Below are 12,478 nucleotides of genomic sequence, written 5' to 3'. Positions count from 1 at the left end.
AACAGCAGGTGTGCAATCAGTCAGCAGAGCCCTAGTACATAGATGTTTCACAAATACTAGCTATCATTCAATATAATTTGTAAATACCTTGTGTCTCCTTCAAAGCTAGTTCTCACACAAGCATCTCATTTTTTAAAGTGTTTGCATAGTATTCATTGTAAGAATGTACTAAGATTTATGAAACAGCATTTTGTCATTATTTTTTGTCATTTTTTAAAAAAAGCAACAAATAACAGGATTGGTTTCTAATATGTATCATCAGATTTCCCTACCAAGGGACCGTATTAATTTGCTGTTCTGTCAGTTTAGACTCTATGATTTAAATATTTGGTGGGGGGCAGTAGTGACTTTAAAAGTAAAACTTGTTTTTGTTTTAGTTAACATTATTATTCATCAGCCATTAAGGAATACATTAATTAGTATTTATTCTTGTTGAATCTGTGCAATTTTCTGAGAGGTAGGTAAGCCTGCCTCTGTGTGTGTTTGTGTGTGTTTGTGTGTGTGTGTGTGTGTGTGTGTGTGTGATGCAGTTTATGTGTGTAGTTCTAGAAATTGAGAAATTATGGTAATTTCATATGATTCTGGTCAGGGATCCCTGGAATATCAGAATCATCTCCAATCTATAGCCAGTTTTCAAGTCTATAGGGTCCCTGGGAGAAAGATTTGTATTAAATATTTGCACTGACAAATGGAAAACAAAAGGACTGTGCATTTTATTCTTAACTAGGACTTGGGCAGCAAACACCAGGGTAGAAGACTGGAATAAGCCCAGCTGGTTCATGTGGAAATACTGTTTTTTTTTGGAATCTAATTAAGCTTAAATTGTTTCAAACTAAAGCAGGACATGAGATGAACCCTTTTCATCTCCCCAGTTCTCAAACACACTGAGATCTTCCCCATGTTTCACTCCTTTCTCTCAGTTGCCCTGGGTCATGTAACCACAGTGAGCCCATTTGCTCTGGCTGACTGCTGATCTGGCCTTGGACACCTGCCCTGGCTTCTTCTGCCCAAGCAGTAGGTTTGGCCCTGGCTGTCCCTGACAGTTGAGGGTATAGGTGGGGAGTGACAACCTTCTCAACCACTTCAGTCACATGGGAGGAAAAAAGTGAGCTCGAATCTGTGTGCTGACCTTTTAACAGTGATGCTGCCCAGTGACACACATACCCAATCAGTGTTCTCACATCTGCTTTCCTCCTTCCTGAGAATCAGGAGAAAGAAGAGCTCAACCTTGACTTCTCACCTCAAAAGACAGCACATAAAAACTTGCAGCCATTCTCAGAAGCATTGGTTTTCTGTTGGGTTGTTGCTTGTGTCAAGTCAGCCAGAAAGAGGTAGAGTAAAAACTGACTTGCTGAGAATCACACATAATCCATGTCCCCCTCACCCCCGAGATATGCATCAAGCTCCAGAGAGGGACTTCTTACTTTTGAGACACTTTTTCCTCTTGCTTAATGGTTCATAACATGTTCTTCATTTTCCTCCTACCACTCTCAATTTTTTTGCTTTTTGTTTTTTGTTTTTTTTTTGCTGGCTTATTCTCCTGTATTTGGCCATTAAATGTTGATGTTCCACCAATCAGCCCTAGTCCCTTCTGTCCCTGAGCAGTCACAGCCATGTCCATGGTCTCACTCATGGGTGAATCCAACATTTTCATCTCTACCCCAACCTCTGTTCTTGAGGACTCCATCTGCTAATACCTAATTGCCTACTGGACATCTCTACTTGGATGTCTCAAAAGTATTCTAAATTCAGCATGTCCAAGATTTATTTCATATTCTTCCTCTGAAAATGCTGTTTACTATCTTAATGAAAGGCATCACTGACTGGGCATGGTGGCTCATGCCTGTAATTCCAGCACTTTGGGAGGCCGAGGTGGGCATATCATGAGGTCAGGAGTTCGAGACCAGCCTGACCAATATGGTGAAACCCTCTCTCTACTAAAAATACAAAAATTAGCTGGGAGAGGTGGTGCACACCCATAGTCTCAACTACTCAGGAGGCTAAGGCAGGAGAATCACTAGAATCTGGGAGGTGGGGGTTGCAGTGAGCTGTGATTGTACCACTGCACTCCAGCCTGGGCAACATAGTGAGACTCCGTCTCAAAAATAAAAATAAAAAAAAAACCATACACACAGAAAAATCATTGAGTGGTGCATCTTTTGCTGTAATCAACAAAGCGTAACTCTGTACCTAATATTCAGGTCATTAAATAGACCAATGCCAGCACTCCTAAAAGCCCTAATCAGCTGTATTCCTCTTCCTTCTCAAAAATGTTACCTCTCTCCTGACTTTCATGCAAATCATTTTCTTACTTTTGTAAGATTGCACCCAAACTTGGTAGTTTAGTTTTCCCTGCTGTTTGAACTTTATATAAATGGAACCATTTAGTTTGTTTTCTTTACTTGAATGCTTTCACTCAGTGTCATTTTGTGAGATTCACCTGTGTTTTATGGAGCTGTAGGTTGTTCATTAGTCATTGCTGAATAATACTCTACTATGCATCTAACACAATTGTTGTATTCACTCTCTCTCTCTCTTTTTTTTTTCTTTTGGAGACTGAGTTTCACTCTTATCACCCAGGCTGGAGTGCAATGGTGCGATCTTGGCTCACTGCAACCTCTGCCTCCCAGGTTCAAGTGATTCTTCTGCCTCAGCCTCCCAAGTAGCTGGGACTACAGGTGAGCACTACCACATCTGGCTAATTATTGTATTTTTTTATTTTTATTTTTTTCAAAAGCAATAAGAAGTATTTTATTGAAATGTTTTAGTACAGTGTTGGAGGATATTAAAATTTTATATTTGAAACCAATACAAGCACTGCAAATGATATATTCCTGAATCCAGCTGATGTAGTATCTAACAAAGAAAAGTGATCATATGAATATTTATAAGTTGACTAACGTAATTGAAGTTGGAGGCTAAACAACTTTGGTATATTCATATTTCTCTGGTGCCTGTTTTGGCCAGATAAATGCCAAGTCTACCCCCATTCAGTAGAACTGCACAGGATTGATGTGTTTGGTGGTTTCACTTAAGTTTCTACCCCAGGAGCAGCAAGGAATGCACAAATTCTGGGATTAAGCTGCTCCCAAGACAGTCTTCATCACCTTTAGTGAACTGGAAACATCAAATAGTCAAGGTCTGAATTTCCTTTGTGTGTGGCTAAATCCAGTCTAATTGGATCATAAATGTATTCTGAAGGACTTTAAAATACAAAGATGGGGCTAAATAATGATAGAAACCATCAGTTCTTAATTCAGAGAATGGCAATGCAGATTCCTATATCCTTTTTAAAAACTTGAGATCATTATTTTAAAACTAGCTCTATACATTCTTAGACTTTACATTTAATCTTAGCTGAAATGATTACCTTTAAGTCAATTGGCTTTAGTCCTTGGTGATTGCTCAATGTAAGTTTGTAATTTTAGGATGCAGCATTTCAGGTAAGTGACAGTTATATTTTAGAAGAGGTAATTTAAAAAATGATACAGAACTACACTGCTCTGACATGTCTAATGTTTATCCCCTAAAATATGACAGTGTCCATATTAAGCTAAATAAAATTGAGTCCAAATTAAGCACAATAACCAAGATGGTTTATCTGAAACTGAGTTATCAAGAAAAAAAAAGAAAAATTCAAAATCCATGGTATTATAATTATAAATTTTCCAAGGTTCACTCCAAAGTAAAAGGCTAGTTAATTCTATACAGGGTTTTACCCAAATGTGCATAGGCATTAAAAGTATATATTTACACAGAAGGCTTTAATATGAAGTCACCTTTGGCAACCTCAAAATATATAAACTATGACTTCCACAATGAAATTTTATACTTGAAAGTTGTTGCCTCAAAGTACTGAAAGAACAAAGAAAGAGATCACTTGTACCTGTTAAATGTCAAAATGACAAAAACATTTCTCCTTTAAGACAGTTCACTTAAAGACCAAATAACCACCACTCTTTTCCCCAAAACCGGAAGAAATGATCTTGAGCTTTAGAAGGGGAAACAATAAATCTTAGCATATACAAAGATCTGAAGCTTTTGCCAGTGATTAAACTATCATCGCTGAGTCCTATACCTAAAAATCCAGAAAACAAAAACAAGTCAGAGTAGGCTTGCTGGACACTTCACATTCCGGAGTTATAGCAGGACATGGGTGAACAGGTAGGACACAGATTCCCCATTGTGTGTCCTTCAGATTGCTTCAGCCAATTTCATGGAAATGTCAGTGACCTGAATCTTGGTGCAGTGTTTCATTTTGTCCTCTTGCAGAATTGTGTTTGTGACAACAACAGCCTCAAAGGCAGCGTTATTTATTCTGGAAATAGCTGGTCCAGAGAAGATGCCATGGGTAAGGATAGCATAAACTTTGGTGGCTCCAGCTGACAGCAGCTTGTCTGCAGCATGGTACATGCTGCCGCAGGTGTCAGACATGTCATCCACGAGGATGGCCACGTGGTCCTTCACGTCGCCTACCAGGACCATCCGGTCCACTTCATTTGCCTTCTTCCTCTCCTTGTGGATCAAGGCAAATTCCACATTCAACCTGTCTGCAATTGACATGACCCTTTTGGCTCCCCCTGTGTCAGGTGAAACAATGATACAGTTCTTCCACTCCACAATGTTTTCCCGGATCCACTGCATGACTGTGGGCTCCGCATACAAATTATCCACAGGAATATCAAATAATCCCTGTATCTGAGAGGCATGCAGGTCCATGGCAATGATGTGATCCGCCCCAGCCACTGACAGCATATTGGCCACAAGTTTTGCAGAAATTGGAGCACGACTCTTGTCTTTTTTATCTTGTTGGGTGTATGGGAAACACGGGATCACGGCAGTCACCCTGGATGATGATGCAATCTTACAGGCATTGATCATGATGAGGAGCTCCATCAGGTTGTCGTTAATTTCCCCACAGCCGCTCTGGATGATGTAGACATCTTATCCTCTCACACTTTCACCAATCTCCACGCTGGTCTCCTGGTTGCTGAACTTCTTGGTGACCACCTTGCCCAACTTCAGGCCCAGGCGATCCGCCACATGCTGGGACAGGTCCTGGTGTGAACTGCCGCTAAACAGCACGATGTTGGGCGTGGTGGGGTGCGGGACTCTGAGGGGCGAGCGGTGGTGGAGGAGGTGGCGGAGGCAACAGTGACATGGATGGCTGCTGCTGCCTAATTATCGTATTTTTAATAGAGATAGGGTTTCACCATGTTGGCCAGGCTGATCTCAAACTCCCAACCTCAGGTGATCTACCTGCCTCAGTCTCCCAAAGTGCAGGGATTACAGAAGTGAGCCACCATGCCCAGCCTTCATTCTTTTTCTGATGGATATTTGTCTTCAGTTTCAAGCAATTATGAATACTGTTATGAACATTTTTTTATATCTTCAGTTTTACTTAGTCATGCCAGACTATTTTTCAAAGTGGTTGCACTAGGTCAGATTCCTAGTAACAATGTATGAGAATCCTGTTTATCCACCTCTTTGCCAAGGCTTAGAATTGTCAATATGTTAAATTTTATTGATCATTCTGGTAGGTACATAATGGGTTTTTGTGTGTAACTGAGGTGTATGTCATACACAATAAAATGTGAAAATGTGCAGCCTGAGAGAATATTTTACATATAAATGTATCTCTGTAACCATTACCCAGATGAAGATGTAGAATATTTCCATCACCCCCAGAAAGTTCTCTCATGCTCTTTTCTAGAAAGAAGCTGCTATTCTATCCACACTGTTTTGACTTCGGCCACTATACATGGCGTTTTGCTTGTTTTTGAACTTCATATAAATGAACTCAGACAGTATGGACTCTACTGTGTCTGGCTTCTTTTGCCCAACATAGTGGTTTTTTGGAATTTATACAAGTTGTTGGTTACTTTTTTTTTCTTGCTGAGTTCTGTTGTATGATTATATTACACTTTGTTTATTCATTTTCTTATTGATTATTTCTAGGTTTTGGATATTGTCAATTAAGCTGCTATGAACATTCTTATATATACTTATTTCTCTTGGGTATATATCTAGGAGTGGATTTCTAGGTCACAGAACAGTTTCCCAAAGTGGTTGTAGTAATTCGCACTCCATGTTGATTTTAGTTTGCATTTCCCTGATTACTAATGAGGCTGTACAGCCTTTTATATGTTTCTTTTTGGCTACTTGTATATCCTCTGTTTGAGGAGCTCACTGAAGTCTTTTGCCTAATTTTCTGGTAGGTGTTCTTTGTTTTATTGGTTTGTATGAGGGATAAATATATTGATCCCCTCCCCTCCCTGCCCCATATCTGTGTTGTAGCTATCTTTTACTAACTAGTATCTAGCCTTTTTATTCTCTCTTTGCTAACAGAAACATTTTTTTAATTTTTATTTTTAATTCTTACAGATACATAATAATCATACATATTTATGGGGTAAATGTGGCATTTTTATGCAAGCATGCAATACATAATTATCAAATTAGGGTAGAGTACCCCATCACCTGAAGCATTTCTCATTTCTTGGTGTTAGGAATATTCCAATTCTAGTCTATTATTTTGAAATATAAAATAAATTACTGTTAAGTGTGTTGCCCTATTGTGCTGCTAAACACTAGACTTATTTGTTCTTTTTAACTGTATTTTTGTACCCATTTACTAATCCCTCCTTATTTCCCACTTCCTGTCCACTCCTCTACTCTGTCTACATGGGTTCAGTTTTTTTCTTTAGCTCCCACATATGGGTGAGAACATGCAGTGTTCATCTTTCTGTGCCTGACTTATTTCACTTACCATGATGTCCTCCAGTTTTATCCATGTTGTTGTAAATGGCAGGATTGCATTCATTTTGATGGCTGAATAGTACTGCATTGTGTACAAGTACCACATTTTCTTTATCCATTCATCTATTGATGGACATGTAGGTTGATTCCTTATTTTGGCTGTTGTGAGTAGTGCTGCAGTAACCATGGGAGTACAGGAATCTCTCAATGTACTGATTTCCTTTCTTTTGGGTGTATACCCAGCAGCGGCATTGCTGGATCACACAGTAGTTATATTTTTAGTTTTTTTGAGGATAGTGATTGCACTAATTTACATTCCCAACAACAGTGTACAAGGGTTCCCCTTTTTCTGCATCCTCGCCATCATCTGTCATTGCCTATCTTTTTGATAAAAACTATTTAAGCTGGAATGAGGTGATATCTCATTGTAGTTTTGATTTGCATTTCTCTGATTAAAGAAATTCTTAATTTTAATTTAGTTGAACATTTCTGACTTTTCCTTTGTAATCAGGGGTTTTTGTATGCCTGTGTGATCATAAGCTACTTTATTTTCTCTCTCTCTCTTTTTTTTAATTGTACTTTAGGTTCTGGGGTACATGTGCAGATCATGCAGGATTGTTGCATAGGTACACACATGGCAATGTGGTTTGCTGCCTCCATCCCCCCGTCACCTACATCTGGCATTTCTCCCCATGTTATCTCTTCCTGACCTCCCCACCCCCGCGAACTGTCCCTCCATTGGCCCCCTCAACAGACCCGAGTGTGTGATGCTCCGCTCCCTGTGTCCATGTGTTCTCATTGTTCAACACCCACCTATGAGTGAGAGCATGCAGTGTTTGATTTTCTGTTCTTGTGTCAGTTTGCTGAGAATGATGGTTTCCAGATTCATCCATGTCCCTACAAAGGACACAAATTCATCATTTTTTTATGGCTGCATAGTATATTCCATAGTGTATATGTGCCACATTTTCCTTGTCCAGTCTATCATCAATGGGCATTTGGGTGGTTCCAGGTCTTTGCTATGGTAAACAGTGCCACTATGAACATACATGTGCATGTGTCTTCATAATAGAATGATTTATAATCCTTTGGGTATATACCCAGTAATGGGATTGCTGGGTCAAATGGAATTTCTGTTTCTAGGTGCTTGAGGAAGTGCAACACTGTCCTCGACAATGGTTGAACTAGTTTACACTCCCACCAACAGTGTAAAAGTGTTCCTATTTCTCCACATCCTCTCCAGCATCTGTTGTCTCCAGATTTTTTAATGATCACCATTCTAACTGGCATGAGGTGTTATCTCAATGTGGTTTTGATTTGCATTTCTCTAATAATCAGTGATGATGAGCATTTTTTCATAGGTTTGTTGGCCTCATATATGTCTTCTTTTGAAAATTGTCTGTTCATACCCTTTGCGCACTTTTAGATGGGTTTGTTTGTTTTTTTCTTGTAAATCTGTTTTAATTCTTTGTAGATTCTGGATATTAGCCCTTTGTCAGATGGGTAGATTGCAAAAATTTTTTCCCATTCTGTTGGTTGCCGATTCACTCTAATGACTGTTTCTTTTGCTGTACAGAAGCTCTGGAGTTTAATTAAGTCTCATTTGTCTATTTTGGCTTTTCTTGCCATTGCTTTTGGTGTTTTAGTCATGAAGTCCTTGCCTATGCTTATGTCCTGAATGGTTTTGCTTAGGTTTTCTTCTAGGGTTTTTATGATGTTAGGTCTTTAATCCATCTAGAGTTCATTTTAGTGTAAGGTGTCAGGAAGGGGTCCAGTTTCTGCTTTCTGAAAGTGACTAGCCAGTTTTCCCAACACCATGTATTAAACAGGGACTCCTTTCCCCATTGCTTCTTTTTGTCAGGTTTATCAAAGATCAGATTGTTGTAGATGTGTGGCATTGCCTCTGAGGCCTCTGTTCTGTTCCATTGGTCTATATCTCTGTTTTGATACCAGTGCCATTGCTGTTTTGATTACTGTAATCTTGTAGTATAGTTTGAAGTCTGGTAGTGTGATGCCTCCCGCTTTGTTCTTTTTGCTTAGAATTGACTTGGGTATGTGGGGTTTTTTTTGGTTCCATATCAAGTTTAAGGTGTTTTTTTCCAGTTCTATGAAGAAGGTCATTGGTAGCTTGATGGGGATAGCATTGAATCTATGAATTACTTTGGGCAGTATGGCCATTTTCACAATATTGATTCTTCCTAACCATGAACATGGAATGTTTCTTCATCTATTTGTGTCCTCTCTTATTTCTTTGAGCAGTGATTTGTAGTTTTCCTTGAAGAGGTCCTTTACATTCTTTGTTAGTTGTATTCCTATGTATTTTATTCTCTTTGTAGCAATTGTCAATGGCAGTTCATTCTTGATTTAGCTCTCTCTAAGTCTGTTATTGGTGTATAGGAATTCTTGTGATTTTTGCACATTGATTTTGTATCCTGAGACTTTGCGGAAGTTGCTTATCCGTTTCAGGAGATTTTGGGCTGAGACGATGGGGTCTTCTAAATATACAATCATGTCATATGCTAATACAGACAATTTGACTTCCTCCTTTCCTATTTGAATACCCTTTATTTCTTTTTCTTGCCTGATTGCTCTGGCTAGAACTTCCAATACTATATTGAATAGGAATGGTGAGAGAGGGCATCCTCATCTAGTGCCAGATTTCAAAGGGAATGCTTCCAGTTTTTGCCCATTCAGTATGATATTGGCTGTGGGTTTGTCATAAATAGCTTTTATTATTTTGAGATATGTTCTGTCGATACCTAGTTTATTGAGAGTTTTTAGCATAAAGGGCTGTTGAATTTTGTCAAAGGCCTCTGCATCAGTTGAGATAATCATATGGTTTTTGTCTTTGGTTCTGTTTATGTGGTGAATTATGTTTATAGATTTGCATATGTTGAACCAGCCTTTCATCCCTGGGATGAATCCTACTTGATCATGATGGATACGCTTTTTGATGTGCTGTTGCAGTCGGTTTGCCAGTATTTTATTGAAGATTTTTGCATCTATGTTCATCACGGATATTGGCCTGAAGCTTTCTTTTCTTGTTGAGTCTCTGCCAGGTTTTGGTATCAGGATGATGTTGGTCTCATAAAATGATTTGGGAAGGATTCCCTCTTTTTGGATTGTTTGAAATAGTTTCAGAAGGAATGATACTAGTTCCTCTTTGTACGTCTGGTAGAATTCAGCTGTGAACCCGTGTGGACCTGGACTTTTTTTGGTTGGTAGGCTCTTAATTGCTGCCTCAACATCAGCCCTTGTTACTGGTCTATTCAAGGTTTCAACTTCTTCCTGGTTTAGGCTTGGGAGGGTGCAAGTGTCCAGGAATTTATCCATTTCTTCCAGGTTTACTGGTTTATGTGCATAGAGTTGTTTGTGGTAATCTCTGATAGTGGTTTGTATTTCTGTGGAATCTGTGGTGATATCCCCTTTCTCATTTTTTATTGCATCTATTTGATTATTCTCTCTTTTCTTTTTTATTAAACTGGCTAGTGGTCTGTCTGTTTTGTTGATCTTCTCAAAAAACCAGCTCCTGGATTTATTGATTTTTTGAAGGGTTTTTTTGTGTCTCTATCTCCTTCAGTTCTGCTCTGATCTTAGTTATTTCTTGTCTTCTGTTAGGTTTTTAGTACTGGTTGTTCCTTTCTCTGTTTAGTGCTTCTTTCAGGAGCTCTTGTACAGCAGGCCTGGTGGTGATGAAATCTGTGAACAATTGCTTGTCTGTAAAGGATTTTATTTTTCCTTTGCTTATGAAGCTTTGTTTGGCTGGATATGAAATTCTAGATTGAAAGTTCTTTTTTTTAAGGATGCTGAATATTGGTCCCCACTCTCTTCTGGCTTGTAAGATTTCTGTCAAGAGATCCGCTGTGAGTCTGATGGGCTTCCCTTTGTGGGTAACCCAACCTTTCTCTGGCTGCCCTTAGCATTTTTTCCTTCATTTCAACCCTAGTGAATCAGATTATTATGTGCCTTGAGGTTGCTCTTCTTGAGGAATATCTTCGTGGTCTTCTCTGTATTTCCTGAGCTTGAATGTTGGACTGCCTTGCTAGGTTGAAGAAACTCTCCTGGATAATATCCTGATAAGTGCTTTCCAGCTTGGATTCATTCTCTCCGTCATATTCGGGTACACCTATCAAACGTAGATTAGGTCTTTTCACATAATCCCATATTTCCTGGAGACTTTTTTCATTTCTTTTTACTCTTTTTTCTCTAATCTTGCCTCCTCATTTTGTTTCATTGGGTTTGTTTTCAATCTCTGAATATCCTTTCTTCTGCTTGGTTGATTCGGCTGTTAAAAGTTGTGTATGCTTTGCAAAGTTCTTGTGTTGTTTTTTTCAGGTCCATCAATTCGTTTATATTCCTCTCTAAGCTGTTTATTTTCATTAGCATTTCGTCAAACCTTTTTTCAAAGTTCTTAGTTTCTTTGCATTGGGTTAGAACATGTTCTTTTAGCTCAGAGAAGTTTGTTATTGCCCACCATCTGAAGCCTGTTTCTGTCAATTCATTGGACTCATTCTCCATCCAGCCTTGTTCCTTAGCTGGTGAGGAGTTGTGATCCCTTGGAGGAGGAGAGGTGTTCTGGTTTTGGGTGTTTGCATCCTTTTTGCACTGATTTCTTTCCATCTCTGTGGCTTTATCTACCTGTCATCTTTGTAGTTGGTGACTTTCAGATGGGGTCTCTGAGTGGACATCCAGTTTGTTGGTGATGAAGTTATTTCTTTCCATTTCTTAATTTTCCTTCTAACAGTCCAGCCCCTCTGCTGTAGTACTGCTGGAGGTCTACTCCAAACCCTGTTTGCCTGGGGATCACCTGCAGCAGCTGCAGAACAGTAAGGATTGCTGCCAATTTCTTCTTCTGCTATCTTTGTCCCACAAGGAAACCTGCCAGATGTCAGCCTGAGCTCTCCTTTATGAGGTGACTGTGTATATACGGGGGTCAGGGAGCTGCTTGAGGAGACAGTCTGTCCCTTATTGGAGCTCAGGTGCTGAGCTGTGAGCTCCGTTGTTCTGTTCAGAGCTGCTGGGCAGGTTCTTTTACGTCTGCTGCAGTAGAACTCATAACTGCCTTTTTTCCCCCAGGTGCTCTGTCCCAGGAAGGTAGGGTTTTATTTATACGTTCTTGTCATTCTGCTGCCTTTTTTCAGAGATGCTCTGCCCAGCGAGGAGGTAGCATAGTCATAGTCTGCTAGCAGAGGTGTTGCTGACCTGCCATGGGCTCTGCCCATCTGCTGTGTGAACTTCCTTGTAGTTTTGTTTATAGGGGTATAGTTAGAACTGTCTCAGTAATGGTGATCTGCCTTAGTAATGGCAGACTCTCTCTGTAATGACAGACTGCCTCAGTAATGGCGGACTGCTTAAGTAATGGCAGACTGCCTCGGTAATGGCAGACTTCCTGGGTAATGGCGGACTGCCTTGGTAGTGGTGGACAGCCTCGGTAATGGTGGACTTCATGGGTAATGGTGGACTGCCTCGGTAGTTGTGGATTGCCTCGGTAGTGGTGTATGGCTTCAGTAATGGTGGATGCCCTTCCCCCCACAGAGCTGGACCAACCTGGCTCCAGCTGTATTTTCTGTCGAACTCTCAATCCAGAGCATTTCAGATTGCTGGTCTTTGTGGGGGTGGGACCGACCGAGCTAGATCACCTGGCTCCCCATTTCAGTCCCCATTTTTTTGGTTGAATGGGTGATGTTGTCTCCCAGGCACTGCAGTTGAAAGGGCACCC

General features: G+C 40.0%; 1 protein-coding gene and 1 long non-coding RNA gene across 2 annotated transcripts in view; one reads left to right on the top strand and one right to left on the bottom strand.

Moving 5' to 3' along the window:
• LOC110568461 (uncharacterized) overlaps positions 1-12,478 on the top strand; it is a 73,934-nt gene that overhangs the window by 16,903 nt on the left and 44,553 nt on the right. The window contains exon 2 of the long non-coding RNA XR_010338374.1: positions 2,556-2,678. This is a non-coding gene — a long non-coding RNA (uncharacterized LOC110568461). The remainder of the gene's footprint in view (positions 1-2,555; positions 2,679-12,478) is intronic.
• On the bottom strand, positions 4,195-4,996 carry LOC105729045 (ribose-phosphate pyrophosphokinase 2-like). The gene has a single exon (XM_064365324.1). It carries the CDS (start codon positions 4,894-4,896, stop codon positions 4,195-4,197), a length of 702 nt encoding a protein of 233 aa, XP_064221394.1. The 5' UTR covers positions 4,897-4,996.

This window comes from Aotus nancymaae, unplaced genomic scaffold (genome assembly GCF_030222135.1).
Source record: "Aotus nancymaae isolate 86718 unplaced genomic scaffold, 86718_ANA_hifiasm-v0.15.2.pri h1tg000059l, whole genome shotgun sequence".
Classification (NCBI taxonomy): Eukaryota; Metazoa; Chordata; class Mammalia; order Primates; family Aotidae; genus Aotus; species Aotus nancymaae.
Note: the sequence above shows the minus strand (reverse complement) of the source record. Positions and strands in the feature narration are given on the sequence as shown.

Coding starts and splice junctions, on each gene's coding strand:
- LOC105729045 (XM_064365324.1), bottom strand. CDS start 4,896: ATGGAGCTCCTCATCATGATCAATGCCTGTAAGATTGCATCATCATCC.